Source organism: Pezoporus occidentalis, unplaced genomic scaffold (genome assembly GCF_034315485.1).
Source record: "Pezoporus occidentalis ecotype Australia unplaced genomic scaffold, CSIRO_AGI_Poc_V1 ctg68, whole genome shotgun sequence".
Taxonomy (NCBI): Eukaryota; Metazoa; Chordata; class Aves; order Psittaciformes; family Psittacidae; genus Pezoporus; species Pezoporus occidentalis.
The window spans coordinates 2,594,806-2,614,506 of NW_026916030.1; the positions used below are offsets into that span (position 1 = coordinate 2,594,806).

At 49.1% G+C, this 19,701-nt stretch overlaps 2 protein-coding genes across 16 annotated transcripts in view; one reads left to right on the forward strand and one right to left on the reverse strand.

Moving 5' to 3' along the window:
- CRB2 (crumbs cell polarity complex component 2) overlaps positions 1-15,497 on the forward strand; it is a 66,841-nt gene extending 51,344 nt beyond the window's left edge. For 7 of the 10 annotated variants that reach the window (XM_062641005.1, XM_062641000.1, XM_062641003.1 and 4 more), the window contains 7 exons: positions 3,058-4,005; positions 4,864-5,420; positions 6,276-6,441; positions 7,030-7,897; positions 9,234-9,350; positions 9,820-9,946; positions 11,569-12,463. In XM_062641005.1, coding sequence (XP_062496989.1) covers positions 3,058-4,005; positions 4,864-5,420; positions 6,276-6,441; positions 7,030-7,897; positions 9,234-9,350; positions 9,820-9,946; positions 11,569-11,796 — 3,011 coding nt within the window. In that variant the 3' untranslated portion in view covers positions 11,797-12,463. Of the gene's footprint in view, positions 1-3,057; positions 4,006-4,863; positions 5,421-6,275; positions 6,442-7,029; positions 7,898-9,233; positions 9,351-9,819; positions 9,947-11,568; positions 12,466-12,685 lie in introns of those variants that run through there. The other 3 variants (XM_062640999.1, XM_062641001.1, XM_062641009.1) reach the window with 3 other exon arrangements.
- Positions 15,498-17,538: 2,041 nt separating this feature from the next.
- DENND1A (DENN domain containing 1A) overlaps positions 17,539-19,701 on the reverse strand; it is a 189,512-nt gene continuing 187,349 nt past the window's right edge. For all 6 annotated transcript variants that reach the window (XM_062641011.1, XM_062641010.1, XM_062641012.1 and 3 more), the window contains one exon: positions 17,539-19,650. In XM_062641011.1, the coding sequence (XP_062496995.1) occupies positions 18,346-19,650 (1,305 nt within the window). In that variant the 3' untranslated portion in view covers positions 17,539-18,345. The remainder of the gene's footprint in view (positions 19,651-19,701) is intronic.

The window sequence follows — 19,701 nt, forward strand, 5'->3', positions numbered from 1 at the left end:
GGTGGAGCATTCACAACCTCCCTGGGCAACCTATTCCAGTGCCTCACCACCCTAACAGGAAAGAATTTCCTTCTTATATCCAATCTGAACTTCCCCTGTTTAAGTTTTAATCCGTTACCCCTTGTCCTATCACTACAGTCTCTAATGAAGAGTCCCTCTCCAGCATCCCTATAGGCCCCCTTCAGAGACTGGAAGGCTGCTATGAGGTCTCCATACAGCCTTCTCTTCTCCAGGCTGAACAGCCCCAACTTCCTCAGCCTGTCTTCATACAGGAGGTGCTCCAGTCCCCTGATCATCCCCGTGGCCCTTCTCTGGACTTGTTCCAACAGTTCCATGTCCTTTTTTATGTTGAGGACACCAGAACTGCACACAATGCTCCAGGTGTGGTCTCACAAGAGCAGAGTAGAGGGGCAGGATCACCTCCTTCGCCCTGCTGGTCACGCTCCTTTTGATGCAGCCCAGGATACGGTTGCTTTCTGGGCTGCACGTGCACACTGCCGGCCCATGTTCATTTTCTCATCAGCACCCCCAAGTCCTTCTCCTCAGGGCTGCTCTGAATCTCTTCTCTGCCCATTCTGTAGCTGTGCCTGGGATTGCTCCGACCCAGGTGTAGGACCTTGCACTTGGCAAGGTTAAACTTCATGAGGTTGTCATCAGCCCACCTCACAAGCGTGTCGAGGTCCCACTGGATGGCATTCCTTCCCTCCAGGGTATCAGCTGAATCACACAGCTCGGTGTCATCGGCAAACATGCTGAGGGCGTGCTCAATCCCACTGTCCATGTCAGCGACAAAGATGTTGAACAAGACTGGTCCCAACACCAATCCCTGAGGGACCCCACTCGTTACTGGTCTCCAGACAGACACTGAGCCATTGACCACAACTCTTTGTGTGCAGCCATCCAGCCAGTTCTTTACCCACCGAGTGGCCCATCCATCAAATTGATGTCGCTCCAATTTAGAGACAAGGATGTTGTGTGGGACAGTGTCGAATGCTTTACACATGTCCAGGTAGATGACGTCAACTGCTCTACCCCTGTCCATCAGTTCTGTAGCCCCATCATAGAAGGCCACCACATTGGTCAGGCAGGATTTCCCCTTAGTGAAGCCATGCTGGCTGTCACCAAGCACCTTGTTGATTTTCATGTGCCTTAGCATGCCTTCCAGGAGAATCTGCTCCAAGATGTTGCCAGGCACAGAGGTGAGACTGACTGGTCTGTAATTCCCGGGTCATCCATTTTCCCCTTCTTGAAAATGGGGGTTATATTTCCCTTTTTCCAGTCGTCGGGAACTTCACCTGACTGCCACAATTTCTCAAATATGATGGCCAGTGGCTTCGCAACTTCATTTGCCAGCTCCTTTGGACCCACAGATGGATCTCATCAGGACCCGTGGACTTGTGCACATTCAGATTTTTAAGATGGTCTTGAACCAGATCCTCTCCTACAGTGGGCGCAAGGTCTTCATTCTCACAGTCCCTGCATCTGCCTTCCAAGACTTGGGTGGTTTGGTCAGAGCCTTTGCCAGTGAAGACCGAGGCAAAGAAGTCATTCAGAACCTCAGCCTTCTCCAAATCCTGTGTAGCCAGTTCTCCTGAGAGCTTCCTGAGGGGGCCTACATTCTCCCTAGTCTGTTTTTTACTTGCTATGTACCTGTAGAATCCCTTCCTGTTATCTTTAATATCCCTAGCCAAGTCTAATTCTAACTGGGCTTTAGCTTTCCTAACCTGGTCCCTAGCTTCCCAGACAACATCCCTGTACTCTTCCCATGCCACCTGTCCTTCCTTCCACTTATTGTAAGCCTCTTTTTTCATTTGAATTTTCCTCAGGAGCTCCTTATCCATCCAAGGAGGTCTCCTGGCCCTCCTGCTGCCCTTCCTTCTGGTTGGGATGCAACACTCCTGAGCTTGCAGCAGGTGATCCTTGAATATCAACCAACAGTCTTGGGCCCCTCTGCCCTCTAGGGCTGTATCCCATGGAACCTTCCAAAGCAGGTTCCTGAAGAGGCCAAAGTCTGCTCTTTTGAAGTCCAGGGCAGTGAGCTTGCTGCATGCTCTTCTCACTGTCCCGAGGATCTCAAATTTGAGCATCTCATGATCGCTGCATCCAAGGCTGCCCTGGAGAGTCATGTTTCCAACGAGCCCTTCCCTGTTGGTGAGCACGAGGTCAAGCACGGCACCTCTCCTTGTCGGCTCCTCTATTACTTGCAGAAGGAAGTTGTCTTCTACACAATCGAGGAACCTCCTGGATTGCTTGTGCCGGGCCGTACCGTCCTTCCAACAGATGTCAGGGTGGTTGAAGTCACCCATGAGAACAAGGGCCTGCGAGCGTGAGGCTTTTCCTATCTGTCTGTGGAGTGCTTCATCCGCAGGCTCTCCTTGATCAGGCGGTCTGTAACAGATCCCCACAGTAATGTCTCCCATAGCTGTATTCCCTTTAACCCTGACCCACAAACTCCCTGTCCCCAGACAGAGTTCCATACTCTCCAGCCTATCCCTAACATAAAGGGCAACTCCCCCTCCCCGCCTGCCAGGCCTGTCTTTCCTAAAGAGCCTGTAACCTTCCATTCCAACACTCCAGTCATAGGAGCCATCCTACCATGTTTCTGTGATGCCTATTATATCATACCCCCGTAGATGTGGTCAGATCTATAGACTTAATTTGAGTTTCAACATAGCAAATCTATTATGAAAGAAGCATAAAATCCTTCTCTGTGCTGTTGTATTTCTTTAAGGTCCTCTGCATGTTGGTTACGTGTGGTGTTGGAGGTTGTCTGGGAGAGGACTGTTGTGGATGATGGGGGCCAACTGGCTGAAGTTTTCTAAATAGCCCCTTCTTTGCAGCATCTGGAGGGCAGCACAGAAGTATGGGGTTATTTTGCTCTTATGTCAGTGGTAGGCCACTATGTAGTGATCGTGAGGCTTCCTGCTGGGAGCTCTGGTTCACGGTGGTTTCCTGAAGAGAATGGCTTGGAGGGCAGCCTGTGCCTGCCAGGCTTGGTCTGGGAAAGGGAGTCACAATCCCCTGCAGTGAGATCCCATTTCTAAATCTCTTTCGCAGGTGTGGAATGTGCTGTTAACATCAATGAGTGTGAGGAGGGTCCCTGCAAGAATGGAGCTGTCTGTGAGGATGGCATTGCTGACTATACCTGCCACTGTGCCCCTAGCCAGGATGGCATTATATGGGGAGGGAAGAACTGCTCTGTCAAGCTCACTGGGTGCCAGACGCATGACTGCCAAAATGAGGCCTTGTGCATCCCAACCTACCAAGCTGAGAGCCATGGCCACCTGTGCCAGTGCCAGCCTGGTTTCTATGATGCCACATGCTCAACACCAACAACATTTTCCTTTGCTTCCAGAGGGTATCTCCTCATTGAGCTGCCCGTGAACAATCAGAGCAGGAGGGACGTAGCAGGAGATCAGCTTGCCAGCGTGTCCCTCCGGTTCCGAACCACCTTGCCCAGCGCTATCCTTTTTTACCGAGGCCATGAAGCTGAATACTTGTTCCTGGAGCTCTATGATGGCATTCTGCATGCAGGACTGAAGAAGGAGGATGTTTGGTACCTGCTGCTCCTGGAGGGACTGAGAGTTGATGATGGCCAATGGCATAAAGTCGAAGTTGTTCTGCACAGCACTATGGAGCTAAAGCTCTGGCATGACTCTTGTGATGCAGGTGTCTGCCTGAAGAGCTCTCCTGTCCCACATGGCACTGCTTTGGTCCCACATACCTTCCTGAACATGTATGTGGGAGGTGCCGAGGATTCAATGGCCAACAACACACATAGCCAGCAAGGCTTTGTTGGCTGCATGGAGGACTTGCAGGTAGACACTGAAGCTGTGCTCCCAGCGGACCTGCCTCAGGGCGAGTCCTCCCCAGTGATGCAGGGCTGTGACCGGACTGAGTGGTGCCTCTCCCAGCCCTGTTTCCATGGAGGGCTGTGCGTGGACCTTTGGGCAGCCTACAGGTGTGACTGTTCCAGGCCTTATGGAGGCCCAGCTTGCTCATATGGTAAGTGCCATGTGATTTACATCTGCCAGCTCCTCTGTCACCCCATGCTTTAAAGATACTGGATAAGCATTAAAGATACCGGGTAAGCAGTGATGCTAGCTCTGGAAGCAGTATTTTGTACTTGACCAGTGAGAAAACTAAAGCAAACCCCCCTGGGAATAAAATTCTCATTGATCCCTTCCCTGTCACTTGCTCCTGCAGGAATGATTGTCAGTTTGTGATGCAGGTGTTATTCCTTGTTGAGCCAGAGGCTCTGACTTTATCTTTGTATCAGATCTATGTGAATGCAGCATGTCTGGGAAGTTGTCTTACTGTGAAAAGTTGATCTTGAGCTTCAGAGTTGAGGATGAAGAAGAATGTATTTCTTTATAGATAAAACACAGTGTTAAAGGAAGCTCTTTGACAATTTTGAGTTAAAGTAATATCTGTTTGCATTTTTCTTTTGTTCCTGCAAGGCTTACAGTAATCCTGCTCAATTTTTTGTGTCACCCCTCAGCCCAAAGCATGGCAAGGACAAGGTGGTTCTGCTGTTACCAAATTCACACATTTTAAAAGCAGATTTGTAGTTTACAAGTCCTTGAGTCAATCTGCTACATGGCAAGGGCTCTGCCAGACCTGTGTTTCCCTCTTCCGTGACTTGGGTGCTTGAATTCATGCCTTCCAGAGAAAGCAAGGGTGCATTCGCCTACTTAATTTAACAGACCTGTATGGGGAGAGAGCACAATTACTCTGATCCATGTTGAAAATGTTGGGAAGAATGATCTTGCCACATTCATACAGAGTTGCTGCTTAGAATATCCCTGTGCCAGCTGCATTCCCCTTGCCACTGAGCTGATGTGAGTTTCTTTTCTTTTCCAGAGCGCCCGGCAGCAACATTTGGCCTAGAGAATTCCACCAGCTTTGCCTCTTTCAGCCTCTCTGACAGCCTTGGTACAAACTTCAACATCTCCTTTTTCATTCGGACTCGGAAACCTAACGGTTTGCTATTGCAGTTCAGCAGTGAAACTGCCCCCTGCCTCACCGTGTACTTGAGGAATGGCAGGCTGCGGATACAGATGTTGTCTGCAGATACTGTGACATTTCCAGAAAACCTGGTTGATGGCAGAAGACATTTGGTAGCTCTGTCTTTCCAAGGAGGAATTGTTTTTGCTCACCAATCAGACGTGCGTGTGGAGCTGGGACAGCTCATAGCAAGACCTCTTTTAGCTGGTTATGAAGTGTATATTGGTGGGCATCCTAATCCAGACAATGCAGATATGTGGGGAGGTTATTTTAAAGGCTGTTTGCAAGACCTCCAGCTGAACAGCCACCAAATACAGCTTCTTCATGTTGAGAACTACAGTCTGCCACAGGAGCTCAGTAGGACTCAGAGTGGTAATCTGGTGAACGGTTGCATCTCTGATAACACCTGCAAGGTATGATGCCTCTTGTTTGGCTCTACATGCGTGCAGTTGTTTATTATAGTTCTGTGCTTACAGAAGAGTTCGACTGTCGCTGATACCAGGAAGATGGTTATTTTTAAGTTTTGGAGGACACATAGTCCTGTGTGCTCCTTTGTCACTCAATAATCTACGTACAATTTTAGCACCAAGTTTTCCCTGTAGTTTTTATAGTTTGTGGAACTTGGGCAGTCCTGCTCTTATGTGGCCTATCTCTGTTCTGCTGAGCCCGCACACTTGTTCCAGTTTCCAGCCTCACAGCAGTAACCTTTCCAGCTCCTCCCTTCCTCCTGCTTCAATTGCACAACAACCTCTTTTCCCAGGAATTTGCTGCTTCAGCAAGGACAGTTCAATGAACTGTCTCCATAGTGCTCTTAGATGAGCAGCTGCCTCTCCTTCACACCACGCGTGAAGGTGGGGTGACCATACTCCCTAGTTCTGCCCCTCTTGCTCATGGTGCTGTAACGTATTGCCATGCCTCTGGTATTAGGTGTGTCCTCCTAGTGACAGAACTTTCCAGGAGCATTGCAGCTTGTTTGTTCTGTTTCTCACCTTTGCTTTAGTGCTTTGATCTTTTCTAGATTGATGGAACTCTGCCTGGGGAGTATCTCATCAGCACCAGTGCACCCAGGGAGAGGAAGGATTTTGGGAATTTTTTATGGAAAGACCCTTATGCTTTCTTCGCTGCTGTTGAGTCAGTTTTAATTACCCTTCTTTCTTGATTCAAGCCCTGCTTGTACTAATCTTTGCTGTCACGTTTCCTTCTACCAAATTCTCTTAGATGCAAAGAGGAATTACTCTGCCTCTAAATTCTGCTGGTTTGCTTTTCAGTCTGAACCATGTCAGAACGGGGGCACATGCGCTGTCACCTGGAATGATTTCCATTGCAGCTGCCCAGCAAATTTCACTGGGAAATTTTGTGAAGAGAGAGTCTGGTGTGAAAGTGACCCTTGTCCTGAAGCTACCGCCTGCGTAGATGTTCCAGCAGGATACGTGTGTGAGTACTGTTCTCCTGCTTATCTGATGGTAAAATCTCCAGTGTTCACTGTCTGTAATCTCTGTAAGGTTCAGCCGTTTCTAGACTCTCGGGTTATTTCACCACACAGGACCAGTTCAGTGTTGCAGGTGTATCTGAGTTCTCTCTTAAGACAGAACCATAGAAAATAAGGAGACTAGTTGGCTAGTGATGCCCTGATGTGGAGGGAGGGATGTTTAGTGGCTAGGAAGTGTCCTGGAACTTGGGTGTTGGGGTGTTCCCAGCTCCACCATCCTGTCTCAGCAGCTTTGGATGTGACTTATGCTGTAGTTTTTTTAGCAGTAAAAGGGGAATAGTGTTTCTGTGCAGTGCTGTGAGACTGCTGAGTAAAAACTGCTGCACAAGAGCTGGATATTATTATTAGAGGTGCAGTTGTAAACAGGAAGGACTTTAAGGATGCCAGCAGCTAGGGCTGTAATCCTACTCACACTAAGCTTACATGGTTCTTAAGGAGAGAACATGCCAGGAGTTTGCCATTGGTCTGTCTCCAACATGACACCAACTGTCTTTCAAATCCCTTATGCTCTACCCCACCCTTTTTATTTCTAGGTCTGTCTAATGCAACATTTGATAGTTATGCTGCAATTGAATTTACCAGCAGTGCATCAGTGACTAGAACTCTGAGCAGCCTCCATGTGGACTTCAGAACCAGGGATGAAGATGCTGTTTTGCTTTGGGCTGTGGAAGAAGTGGATTCCTTCCAGATAGCCATTAAGAACTCTTCCCTGCTTGTTGACATCAGGAGTGGGAATAGCATCGAAGGTGTCAGCTTCCTGAGTCAGAATTCCATCACGGACGGTGCCTGGCACAGCATCTCTGTGTCCATGGAAGAGCCATCTGCCCTTTCTTCCAGATGGCTCATTCGTTTGGATGACTCTGTTAATATGACTCTGCAGGGAACTGCTGGGAACTTGGACTTCCTGAAGAGCAACGCGCTCATTGTTGTAGCTGAAAACTTCACCGGCTGCCTCGGACAAGTGAGGATCGGGGGGATCTACCTGCCATTCACTGGCCACCTCTCGTACCCCCAGGCAGAGCAGTTCCAGCAGTCCAGCAGAAGGACCATCCAGCTGGGCTGCACTGGTGCTGATGTTTGTGCTTCCAGCCCTTGCCTCAATGCTGGCACTTGTGAGGACTTGTTCAATTCCTTCAGCTGCGCCTGCAGTGCTGGCTGGGGGGGGCTGCTCTGTGAGGCTAACATTGATGACTGCCAGTCCAGCCCATGCGTGCATGGGGACTGTGTTGATGAAGTAGCAGATTTCCAGTGTCAATGCTTCCGGGGGTTCATTGGGAAGAGGTGTGACATCAACGTGGATGACTGCGTGCGGCACCAGTGCCTGAATGGGGCTACCTGCATCGATGGGGTTTATGGCTACTCCTGCAAGTGCCCTCCTCACTATTCAGGACCTCGCTGCGAGTAAGTGCCTTGGTTGGTTTGGTGCAGCACATAAATTGGGCTTTTATTTTGGGAAAATTTCTCATTGCAAGTATCTGGTAGGTGAAGCACCTGAATTGTGCTGTGAATTGGAAGGTGCTGTCCAGGTCCGAATCCTCCCTGTCAGGTGCTCAGTCTCATCCAGGATAAGGGTCCTTCCTTTTCCTGTGGATTAGCCCCCTGCCACATTTCAGAGCTGTTTAAAGTGCAAGTCCTGTATTCTAGATTCCAGGTGCATTGCATGTCTTGGAGTGACAAGAGTGGTGCCAGGGAATGGGTTCCTGGGCATAGGGCAGTAGGGGGACAGTCTGATCTCTGCTGAGAATGCTGGTTTTGATAAAGCTTTGATGCTGGGTTTCTAGAGTTGACCTGTAGGAGGAGTTCCTAACTGGTTATTTATGGAAATGCCCATTGCTACTCCCTCTTTGAAAACAACCCTGACCCTGACAAATACTTTCCTTTAATACTAGATAAAAATACATCTGCACTCCTACACTGACTAACAGCATTCCTTCAGCAAAGGGCTTGGTTGTATTTTGTCATTGGATCTAAGACTGCAGGCACTGTTTCTGTGTACTGGTTGAAAAAATGTGTGTTTGAGTATCCTGCTCCTTATCAAATATGGACTGGGAGGAAAAAGGTTATTTACCCATCACCTGCTGCCTGCACTGCTTAGCAGTGCACATTTCCTGACCCCTCCATGGAGCTCATGTAGAATCTGGTGGGAAATCAGTATGGAGTCAGGAGGAGGGCTGGGTTTTTTTGATAAAGTCTATATTTATAGCATTTGTATTAGTATGGCAAAAATCCAGCATATTTTAGTCACCAAGGTATGCCTCATATCAGTAAAGGAGGTAGGAATCAACATGTTACTGAGACTTCCATATACTTGTGCCTGTTCAAACTGAACATTGACACAAATACACGGCTGAGCTTCAGTTACGTGATATACCCAGCTTCAATTCCCTGTTGTTCTTGCTTCATTCTGGTGCAGTTATCTGGTACCTGTGTTAGCCTTGGTGGCCTTGCTGTGCTGCCGTTTGGCATTCCAACAGAATCCTGCTTCTGTTTTCATCAGCAAGAATAAGCAACTGCGTGAGGAAAGCCCTAGTGCTGGCACAGCTCCTGCGTGTTCTCTGGGTGTGCTCAAAGTAATGCTCTGGTATTATGGGTGATTTTTGAGACTGTTCCCATGTCCACTTGTGTCAGACTCCTTCCTTACAGCTACCAGTGGCTGTGCTGTGGCCCTCACCAGCCCAAATACACTTTTACCTTCCCCAGAACCTGGTTGCTTTAGGGATTGTCTTGTTTTTCCCAGATGGCCATTCCCACCTGAGCAATGTGGGAAGAACTTCACCTGCCTGAATGGTGGCAAGTGCATCAGTGAGAGCTGGGGAGCCAACTGCACCTGCAAGCCGGGATTCACTGGAAGGAAGTAAGTGCTGGTTCTCTGATGCCTGCAGAGGAGCTGGTGCTCCAGTTGTTACATCAAGGGGATGCCTGAGCAGATTCAGTGCTTCCTCCTCTGGCACTTTTGCCATTCAAACAACTGCTCCAAAACTGTATGAGCTGTTGTTTTACCAAGAGGCAGCTTGATATGATCCTGCTGACAATACCAGTTCTTGCAGTGTGAACTGCTTCCAAGTAGTTCTGAGCCTCATGAGAATTCATTAACTGTGCTAGGGACCCGAACTGGCTTCAGTCATACAGACATGACAAAAGGAGGATCGGATGAAGGGGGAGGAATTCAGTGTTGTTGGAACCCTGGAGGAAGCACCTGAAAAACGTGCAACAGGAACTTCTCAAATGAATGAGGCCATTTCAGCCTGTGTGATCCTGTGTTCTGTGGCACAAACACACACGTGACAAACCTCATTTAATTCCAATGTGCTTTTCCTTTCCAGTTGTCAAATTAACATAAACAAGTGTGAGCCAAACCCTTGCCAGAATGGAGGCACCTGTCAGGACTCTGAGAACAAATACGAGTGTCTGTGCAGTGCCAGCTACACCGGAGAGCGCTGCGACATCAACGTAAGCCCTTCCTTTCGCTTGTGCTCCTTCTGGTTTCCCAAACTGGGTTGTGAGGTGCAGCAGCTGTAAGGCTTAGAATCATAGAATCATGGAGTGGTGTGGGCTGGAAAGGACCTTAATGGTCATCCACTTCCAACCCCCTGCCACAGGTGGGTTCTAACCCACCTTTCACTTGACCATGTTGCTGAGAATGCAGAATTCCAGCTGTGGGGAACACTGAGGCTGCCTGCATGCCACAGCCCCCTGCACGCCAGCACCACTGGGAAATCAGCTGGTACCAAGGAAACCTGAAGTGGGAAATGACTTTTCTCTTGCAGTGCTGTTGCATGTTAGGCTCCAGTGTGTAAGACTTGCTTTTTCTCTGTGGAGCTGTTGCATGGAGCGGTAGCTTGTCTGGTAACCTGGGAATGTACTAACCCGAACTGCATGGACAAGCCTGTGCGCCACGGCGGGGTTTGCTGCTGTTGCTGTTACTGAGGCTTCTGTAATGCATGTGCCAGGGGGTCACTGACATTTCCAGTTTGCATGCATAGACTCCTTCAGGCATCTTTCTCCTCTGTCCCAGGACACTTCTTATGGGTTCCTAGTTTCCATCTTCATCCTCCCCAGTGCTTTTTGCAGGACTGTCTTGTCTTTTCCCTCTTTAAAGGCCAGGGCCTGGCGGGGCAGGGAGGAGGACAGGGCATGGCTGCTGGCTGGGGGTGCTGTGAACACACCTGTGGAAGCTGTGCTCTCACTCTTTCTCCCTCCCACCACCAAGCAGCAGGGATGGGCTGCTGGAAACGCCTCTCCTGTTGGTGCTCGTGACTAACCCTGTGCATGCTGTGCAAAGCTAGAACTAACCCTGAGCGCATCCTTGACTTCTGGCCGGCTCAGAGCATCCACTTGAGCTTCAATCGTGTGAAAATGGCAGAAGGGCTTCCAGGTACTGGGGGATTATTCCTCCTGAGCTGCATTGCTTTGTGACATTAGCATAGGCTGCAAGGCGTGCAAATGATGGAAATAAGCTGGAATTCTGGTTTGATCTCCAAGGTGGCAGATACTAGTGTGTGTTAGCAGTAAGAAATATTTTAAAGCTTTTTTAAGGACAAAAATGCCACAGTTTTATTTCATTCTTTGTTGTTGTGTTCTGCACATTCTTAATCCCACCAGAACCTAAAGCGCGTGTGTTCGGGTAGGTTTCTCTCCTCAGTACTTGGCCCTTTTATCATCTCTGTCTCCCATCCATGTACTTCCCCTTCCTTCTACAAGTTGTCTGCAAGCATTTTTATCTAGTGGGGACATCAAATATGTGCCTTGGTGAGAAGTTTTGAGTATGAACTCAACGGATCTTGTTCACTCTGCCCATTATTATTATTATGGTCTGCTCTTGGTTTTTAATAATGGGCTATTTTTAATGCCAGGTTTGAACATGTTTTGCTGAGAGATTAAAGCAGGGACAGGAACATTCTCTGTGCAGGTGCCCTCAGACCCTTGTTCCTTCCTTGTCCTTTCCCATTCAGGTACAGGGTACCCTTGCTTCTCTGAAAACTTTTTGCCCTAATCTGACCATTTTGGGTTCTTCGACTGCAGTTATTGTAACCATGGGAGTTTCATTGTTTCTCCATTAATTTCTCTTACAGAAAGGGACTCCAGGGGCTCTCTTCCCCTCCCCACTAATTGAAGTAGCTGTCCCTGTAGCCTGTGGCTCTTTACTGCTACTCAGTATTGGTCTCATATTCATGATTCTCACTGCAAGGAAGAGGCGCCAATCAGAGGGAACCTACAGCCCGAGTCAGCAAGAAGTGGCAGGAGCACGGTTGGAGATGGACAGTGTCCTAAAGGTGCCACCTGAAGAGCGGTTAATATAGGCCCTGCAGTGACAAGGAGATGTACCTGCAAGGTCTGCTTTGACCTTGACCTTTTTCCAGCACTTGCAGCAGCAGAACCACCCCATCCCAGTTTTCTTAAGGCGTGTGTGGTGATGAAGACGTGGACTTAGAAGGACCAGGCAGAGTGTGCAGGCAGCGGCTGCTCCAGCGGGTTTCAGTGAGCCAAGTCAGTGCAGAGCACTGGCTCTGTGAGAGGCTCTGCTTCTGCCCTCCCTGCCCCATGGACTCCTCCAGCCATTCAGGGGCTGGGGAGGGGCTCTGGCTCCATTACCCCTTTGGGGCAGCAGTGGCATAGTTACATCTGCTTTCAATGGCAGGGTTAAATTAGGTGCTAATTTACAGATTCAGATCTTATATATGCCTTTAAGGAGCGTTGTGTAGAGGGTGTTTAAGGTTGGTTTGTCTGTACTGGTCTGTTTCTGTCAACTGAAAAACACTCGAAGCTTTCGCAGCTCAGGTGTGTGGGGTTGCACCAGCAGCCTTCAACAGCAACAGCAGCTGAGACCTCCTGCCCTGCCACAGCCACCCTGCACAGGGATCTGCCAGGATGACTGAACTCATTGTGCAGATCCGTGTTCTATGGAGCGATGGCTGTTAGCCATTCCCACGGGTACCGCGGCCAGAACTGGGCGCGTTTTGGGCCGTTCGCTAAACTTGCGGCTCGTGGGGGAGCAGGGAAAGGGTTCCCAGGGTGCTCTGCAGGCCCTGGCCTCTTGTGTGACAGGGAGGGGACAGTGAAGGGTGGGGGAAGCTCCTGTCTGGCACTGCTGTCAGCACAGTGCAGCTCAGAGGGAGGCATTGGGGAACGGGATGAGGGTGAAAGGCAGCGCTGGCCGTGTGGAAGCTCTAACCCCCTGTTCTACCGCAGCAGCCAGTGTGGGCCCATCTTAGCAACTCCTCCGTGGTGGGAGCAGTCGGGGTTGCAGGCGCTGCCCTGCTCCTGGCAGTGGTTGCAGCCACGGCGATTGTCATGAGGAGGAGGAGAGCAACTCAGGGAACGTACAGCCCGAGCCGTCAGGAAAAAGATGGGGCTCGAGTGGAAATGTGGAACGTCATCAAGATGCCCCCGACCGAGCGGCTGATTTGAGAACTGAGGTCACACAACAGCGTCTCTGTCTTAGGTCATGGGATGTGTTTTTGTAGGCCAGGTCTGTAATGCTTTAAGCTTCTTCATAGGCTACTGGCGCGTGCCTGCTGCTACTTGCAGGAGGATTCAGCTGCTTGAATGAGCTTGGTTATTGCAGCTCATCCCATCAATAACTGTGTAAAACGGATTTGCCAGTAAAGGTTGGGAGGGGAAGAAAATGTGGAGGGGAGGGAGGAAAGCATGGCTGTGGTGGCAGAGTGGGGACACAGACTCACTGTCACAAGGTCGTGCTGCATGTCACCAGAGAGCAAGGCCAGCAGCAATTGCCTCTGGCACGTGGTCACCGTGAAAGGCACCTGCAGATACGTGAGGTAGGTCAAATTAATGCGAATTAAACACCATGTTAAGAAATAATGTGAAGAATGGGATGGTTTCAGACCTGTGTGCCTGTGCCTCTTCTGCAGGAGGTCACTGGCTGGTTGGAGGTGTTTCCTAGAGCTGCTGCTGTCCTTCCATCACTATAGAGTGCACATTGTGACATGAGAACTTGAGTACCACTGTGTGAAACCGAGCACGTCTACTAAAACCTCTCCTAGGCCTAGACTAAACCACAGGAGTATTCTAAGTGCCTTTCTGAGCGCGAGTTGCCAGTTACAGTGTTAACCCTCTTTGCAGGGAGGATGTTTGTATGTTGATAAACGGATCACTTCCTTTGGTGAGCTGGGTGATGGTACCAGGCTGATGACAGGAGCACAGCCGGCTCAGGGGCAGGCACTGCACAAGCATGACAGCAGAATGGACCTTCCTAAGGGACTGAAGGTTTGAACATTGTGGTGTTTGTGTAAGGAGCAGGAAAGAGCCAATTCCTGTTCCTCTCAGACAGGCAGGTTTGGGCTTGTCAGTACAGGAGAATGAGATTTAGTTCACTAATACAATGTCCTTTAACCCAAACCCAGGGTTTGTGTGGTAGTGAGGCACACTGCCCTAAAACGAGTATTTATTTTGTGGTGTCACCTCTCCTTTGTGTCTGTTGTAGCTGCGGAGTCTGTTCTTTCTTCACCTGGGGAAAGACATGCAGCAGAGGAGGCCAGATAAGGTCTGGAATCATTGGTGTGTCAGGGTAATTACTACAGCTATCAGTCACAAGTATTTTAGCAAACAGTGGCTGCTTTTTAATCCCTGAAACACCATTAATCAGCAGGGTGTGAATCTGCCCCCATTGCTCCTCACCGCTGATGGGAAGAAAACATTGTTCTGGTTTGGTTTTATTTCTGCTGTAGCTGTGACTTTCTCTGTAATTCTGAGTAAAGGGAGGAGTACACCCAACTGCTCAGGACCAGCGCTGCAGCACACACAGCTGCTGACTGACAGGTGATGAGAAGAAACAGTTTGGAAAGTAGAAGAAGACAATGACTGTTTTTCCTCTAATACAGCCTTTCCCTCTGTAGGAGCAGGTGCTGACCCTGCTCTGGTGAGGGGTTGGAGAGGACAAAGAAATGCCCTAACTTCAGTTCATTTTTATTTATTTATTAGTAATAACACTGCTGGTACTTTGCCGATGAATTTGTTGCTCTGTGTAGTTTCCAGATGCTCTTTAGGAAGGTCTCTCACAGCTGTGGAATAGAGGCAGTGCCCCCTGTCACTCCCTTGCTGCCTGGAACCAGTTACACTGCAGCCTTAGGAAAAAGGTGAGGGTCACCTTGCTCAGCAGCGTCTGTGCCACCAGAGGATGAACAAGTTGAAGGAGGCGGCACTGTTCCAGGGGAGCAGGCCCTGTGCTGCCTCTGGAGATACAAAAAACCACCCTGACCCAACCCTGTCCCCATGGAAGGGTGGCTTTGACCCCAGAGGGCTAGGACTGAGCGCACCTGTGCCGCCCTCGCTGCATCGCAGTGGTAGGTGGGGTTTTCTTCATTCCATTCCAACTTACAAGCTGGTTGATGACAATCAGCCACAGAACCTTCACCTCGGCTCTGGGTTCTGCACCCGCAGACCTGATTCGCCTCCAGGTCGGGGCCTGTGCTTTTACCTTCCAGCTTCACTCCAGTTTTTCCATTTAAATTGTGGAAAACCAAAGGCAGCGACAGGATCTAAATGAGGCCATGTTACTCCAGCCTGTATTTGGGAAGAAAACTAGGATGCTGTTACAGAACTGTAGTTAAGCTACTGAAACAGCCTGAAGGACAACAAGCAGCTACAACCCCCTCTGCAATACAGAGCCAAATGCAGGTAATGGCAGGCAGGGAGGTGGCTGCAGCTCCAGGGCGGCAGCAGGAAGGGTCTGTCCTGCTCCAGCGCGTCCCAGGATTGCAGAGCAGCCGTGTCCATGTCGAGCACCCAAAGCCAGTACTAGAAAAGTGTTAAAAGACTTTGTCAGTGTCTTGAGCATTTCTGCAAGATAATTTATGAAAGTCGGCGGTTTTTCAATGATGAACTTCACTTCCTTTTGATATTTAATTTTGGACTCTGTTTTTTCACAGAACTGCAGCTGCTGCGGTTCCACAGCCTGGGTTCTTTTGTAAATTTTGTAATTTGTAAAAAGATTAGAATGTCCTTCACGGAAATTTACAATAAAATCTGGTTAAAAATGAAAGTTCCGCTGACTCTGTGGTTGCTTAAGAGTAAGGAAATGGCTGATTCTGACCTGTGCAGGGGACCGCAGCCATTCCCCGTGCCACAAAGTTCTCTTGGACCATCACCATGATGCCATTCCCAAAGGACAGGAGGGGAGGGCAGCAGCTCCTGCAAGCACCACTTCCCATTTTAAATCCATCCATGTGTTAAATTCCAACAATTACAAGCGAAGTGGAAAAAACCCAAATGATTTCCAAACCTGGATGTTGGATTCTAATTGCAAGTTATTAAAAAATAGCCCCTAGTATGGGCGGGGGAATCACAAACCCCTTGTAGATAAAACCTAAGGGAACGAGGGGGTCTTCAGCAGCAACGTTCTGGTATCTCCACAGCTTCCAATGCCTGTGTGTAAAACGTTTCTGACCTTGTGAGTGAATGGGACGTAAGCCTGGTCGTGCCATCAGTGCAGCAGCAGCTGTGCCAGAACGCTGAGGATTTGCTGTAGCTGGGCAAAGCTTCACCAACCAGCCATGGGGAATGCAGGAGAAAGCTGAAAGCTGACGCAGATCAGAAACACTGATCCAGGCTGGTAAAAACCACCAGAACTATTTCTACATCAGAAAAGGCCCCATTTTCCATCCCCAGACAAGCACACCTGGGTTCCATCCAGAGTGAATCGCATTTGGAATTCCTGAGGTTTTAAATAAAACACTAAATTCTGCCCGGGGACATTTGGTTCCTTTCAGTTTTTATAAAACCTCAAGGGGTGTCCAACCTCCCCCTGCCCCTCAAGCCCAAGTGAAGGGTGATTAATGCGTTTACTGAAGTGTTAATGCTTTTTGGTGCCTCAGACTGACTCAACAACTAAACCCAAGTGTGCTTGTTTGTCTAAAAAAGCACTGCATAAAATACTGTATAACATGGGCAGAGTAAAATGACCAGAGATGGGCAATGATACAGAATTACCTGAGCACGTGGGAGGCCTCCTCAGTTTATCGTTTCTGTGTGACATTAAAACTATTAATGAAAACCAATGTGCAGTTCCAGTGGCACATCCTGTGTGGAACCTCCTGGTGCCTGCACATACACACCACAACCAAGACAGTTTTATCCCCTGGTTCATAGCACAGGAGAGCTGACATTCCAGCCTGAATTTACAGGTACCGTTCATAGTCTGAACTGTATAAAATCAAGTGGAGCTCTTATCGGAGACTTTTAATATTTTACTATGCAATACTAAAACCATCTGTCTTCCAACACAAAAGGAAAATACAAACCCAAGCGAGTGGCTCGTCAGAGGAACAGCACTGTACAGAAATGTAGTATTCATGTAAGATTAGAGTCTCCCCCAGCCTGTTGGCACGTCAGACTCGATCGCAGACAGCCACCGTCATACACTGAGTAAGAAAACTCCCAAGATTATGTGACTAAAATAGATACATTGGAAATCGGATAAAGCTTTACAAGAATTTCCCCGTGTCCAAAATGGTTTCCTTTATCAAAGGCTAATGGTGATGTGATTACCTCTTCTAGAGTAACATGGGTTACAGCAGATTGTGCCCAAATACAAAACGAAACGAAGAAGCACCACGGAATGAACCCAGCAATGCTCACTGCAGGGACAGCAGCTTGGAGGGATGCCGAGATGAAGGTGACGTTTCTGGAGAATACTTTTGTCTCAGAAAATCCCACTGAACGTACCCGTTAACTTCCCAGGGCCTGGCTGTCCTTCCTGGCCTCACAGTCCATTTCCTCATCCAGTCCCTGTCGCGTTGTACCAGCAAACGGGTCTCAGCACTGCAGGACAGGCTGGCAGAGCCAGGTGCAGGCCAGATCCAACCCCTGATTCCAAGGCAGGCGCGGGTATTCCTGCGCCGCGCTGCCGGCGTGTCCACACACTGGCCTCTAACACGAACTCACGAGCTGGGAACTGTCATACCCCAAGTTTTTTCTCTTTTTTGTTTGTAATAACCAAGTAAGATATTGTTACATTCCATTCATATACTGCCATTTATAGCATTTATATATAATATTAACATACACAGATATAAGAACTAGGATACTCTTTATGGCCTCTATTTTCTGACGGATTTAACAAAAGCAAACAAAACCCCCCAAAATTAAAACAATTGCTGGTGTTTCCAGTTTCCCAACAGAGATGCAGGACCAAACCCTGAGCAACTGCTCTGTGCCATGGTTTTGTTGCAACAAGGACTTACAACACCTCTGCACCAGAGAAGTCCCTGTTACCTCTCAGTATACCAGGGAGGAAATCCAAAGTCTGCAATGAAAGCTCATCCAGTATTGTAACCTAAATGAACAGATGCATTTCGAGACAGGGCGAACTCAGAGGCTAACAGATGCACCCCGTGCAGCACACAGGGCTGGGCTGCTTTGCTGCTCTTTACACGTGAAAGCAAAAAGATTCTGGTTATTGTGTAACACGGGAAAAACTCACCACCATTCCCCCTGTGGGAACAACACACCAGTGTACGTGCCATGTCAAGCTCCCGCCTGCGCCAAGGACTGCAAATACAAGGGAAGGAGCAACTTCTGCCTCAGCAGTGTTGTCTGAGAAGCTTTGTGTGGAAAACCAAACCCAACCCAATCCCACTACCCTCATGCTTTGGTCAGTGCAAGTCCTGGGGGTTTCCAGTGGTGGAGAGTAAGGAAAGCAGCTGCAGGGAACAGGACAATGGGGGAACTCTGGGCCAAAAGCACTCGTGTGTGAGTTGCAGCACAGTGATGGTCCTGCAGCTCTCCTGGTTCAGCCTTCTGTGAAAGAAACGTTTGGTTTTATGCTGGCTCAAAAAAACCCAAAGAATCCTCTGTCAATTCCAAAGGGACATCAAAAGCCATCGGGAGCGTTACTCAAAGGTTTCCCATCGCTTTCGGAGCTGTTCAACCTTACCTGGTGCGGATGACACGTCCTGCTTTGTCTTTTTTAGCAAATCTTCAAATGGATCTTTTGTCTCCTCAGATTTTGAGGACACTAACACTGACTCTAAGCCCTTAGCTGGCCTGGCAGGGATCAAAGGGGGTTCGTTAGACAGGAGAGATAGTGCTTGTTTGGGATCTACCTTTGAGCTGGCCTGGCCCACCTGTAACGTTCTGGTTTTAGAAGGACCACTCAGACGTGCTGGCTGCAGAGAGCCTGCAGGAGAAGGGCTCTGCAGCAGTAAGGAGCTCGCCGGTGGCACGGCTGGAGCCTGGCTAAACAAGTTTGGCATGGAGAGCGTTGAAATGTTTGGTTGAGGTCTTTGTGGTGGGTAGAAGCTTGAACTAGGGGTTATGAAGCTAGAGCTATAGGCGTGACCTAAAGAGGGGGTAAAAGAGCCCCTTGGGGGTCTAACTAGAGACACCGAAAGGGCTCCTGGCATTGTTTGTGTGAATGGGTTAGGAGATGGCTGTAAAAAAGGAGGTGCTGGGGAAGGATAACCAAGTGGCTGGACAAATGGTGCAGCTGGAGTAGGCACAAAGTCACTTGCCACCGAGGCAAAGCCAGCTGCAGAAGGTGAAGCAGCTGAGCTCTGCAGGCTGCGGGGCCCTTGCTGTGGGCCACTGCTTTGCCAGTTGGCTGTTTTTAATGGATCCAGTAGATCAAGAAGGTAGTCGCTTTCGTTACCTGTGTTTTCTGTCTGCACCTTGACAGGCCGGAGCATCTCAGCAGTGCTGGTAGCACTGGGCAAAAGCTGAGACGGACGAGAGGAGTAATTTACAGACTGCTGGATTTCAGAGTCTAAGGACATGCTACCAGCTCCGAAGGGCTCTGGGATAAGATCTGAAACCAAATGGCTACGTCCTGGGGTGAGAATTTCTGCTGGCCCAGATGGAGTCTGATGCTTGGAAGCCCTGGGTGCTGGTGGTGGTGGCACTATCCCCAGTTCAGGAGTCTTTCTTCCCTGTGGCCTAGGAATGGTGATGTTCCCTTGAATGGCAGGATTTGATTCATCCTTTTCTGCAGGGGCCAAGATGCTGTCTTTGCTCCGGGGTCTCCTTGTGATGGATGGCATGTTACCAAGTGCAGTCAAGGGCCTTTCCGGTGAGCTTTGGGAATACTTGGTCGGAATAGCCATGTCATCATGACCCATACTCCACAGCTTGTTGTAAGGGTGAGACAGCTTCATGGGTGGCACAATCCTGTTCCTCTCAGACACGCCAAGATCCATTCTCTTGAAGAAAGCATAAAAAAATACGTTAACTTTCACTGATGTCCTCACAAC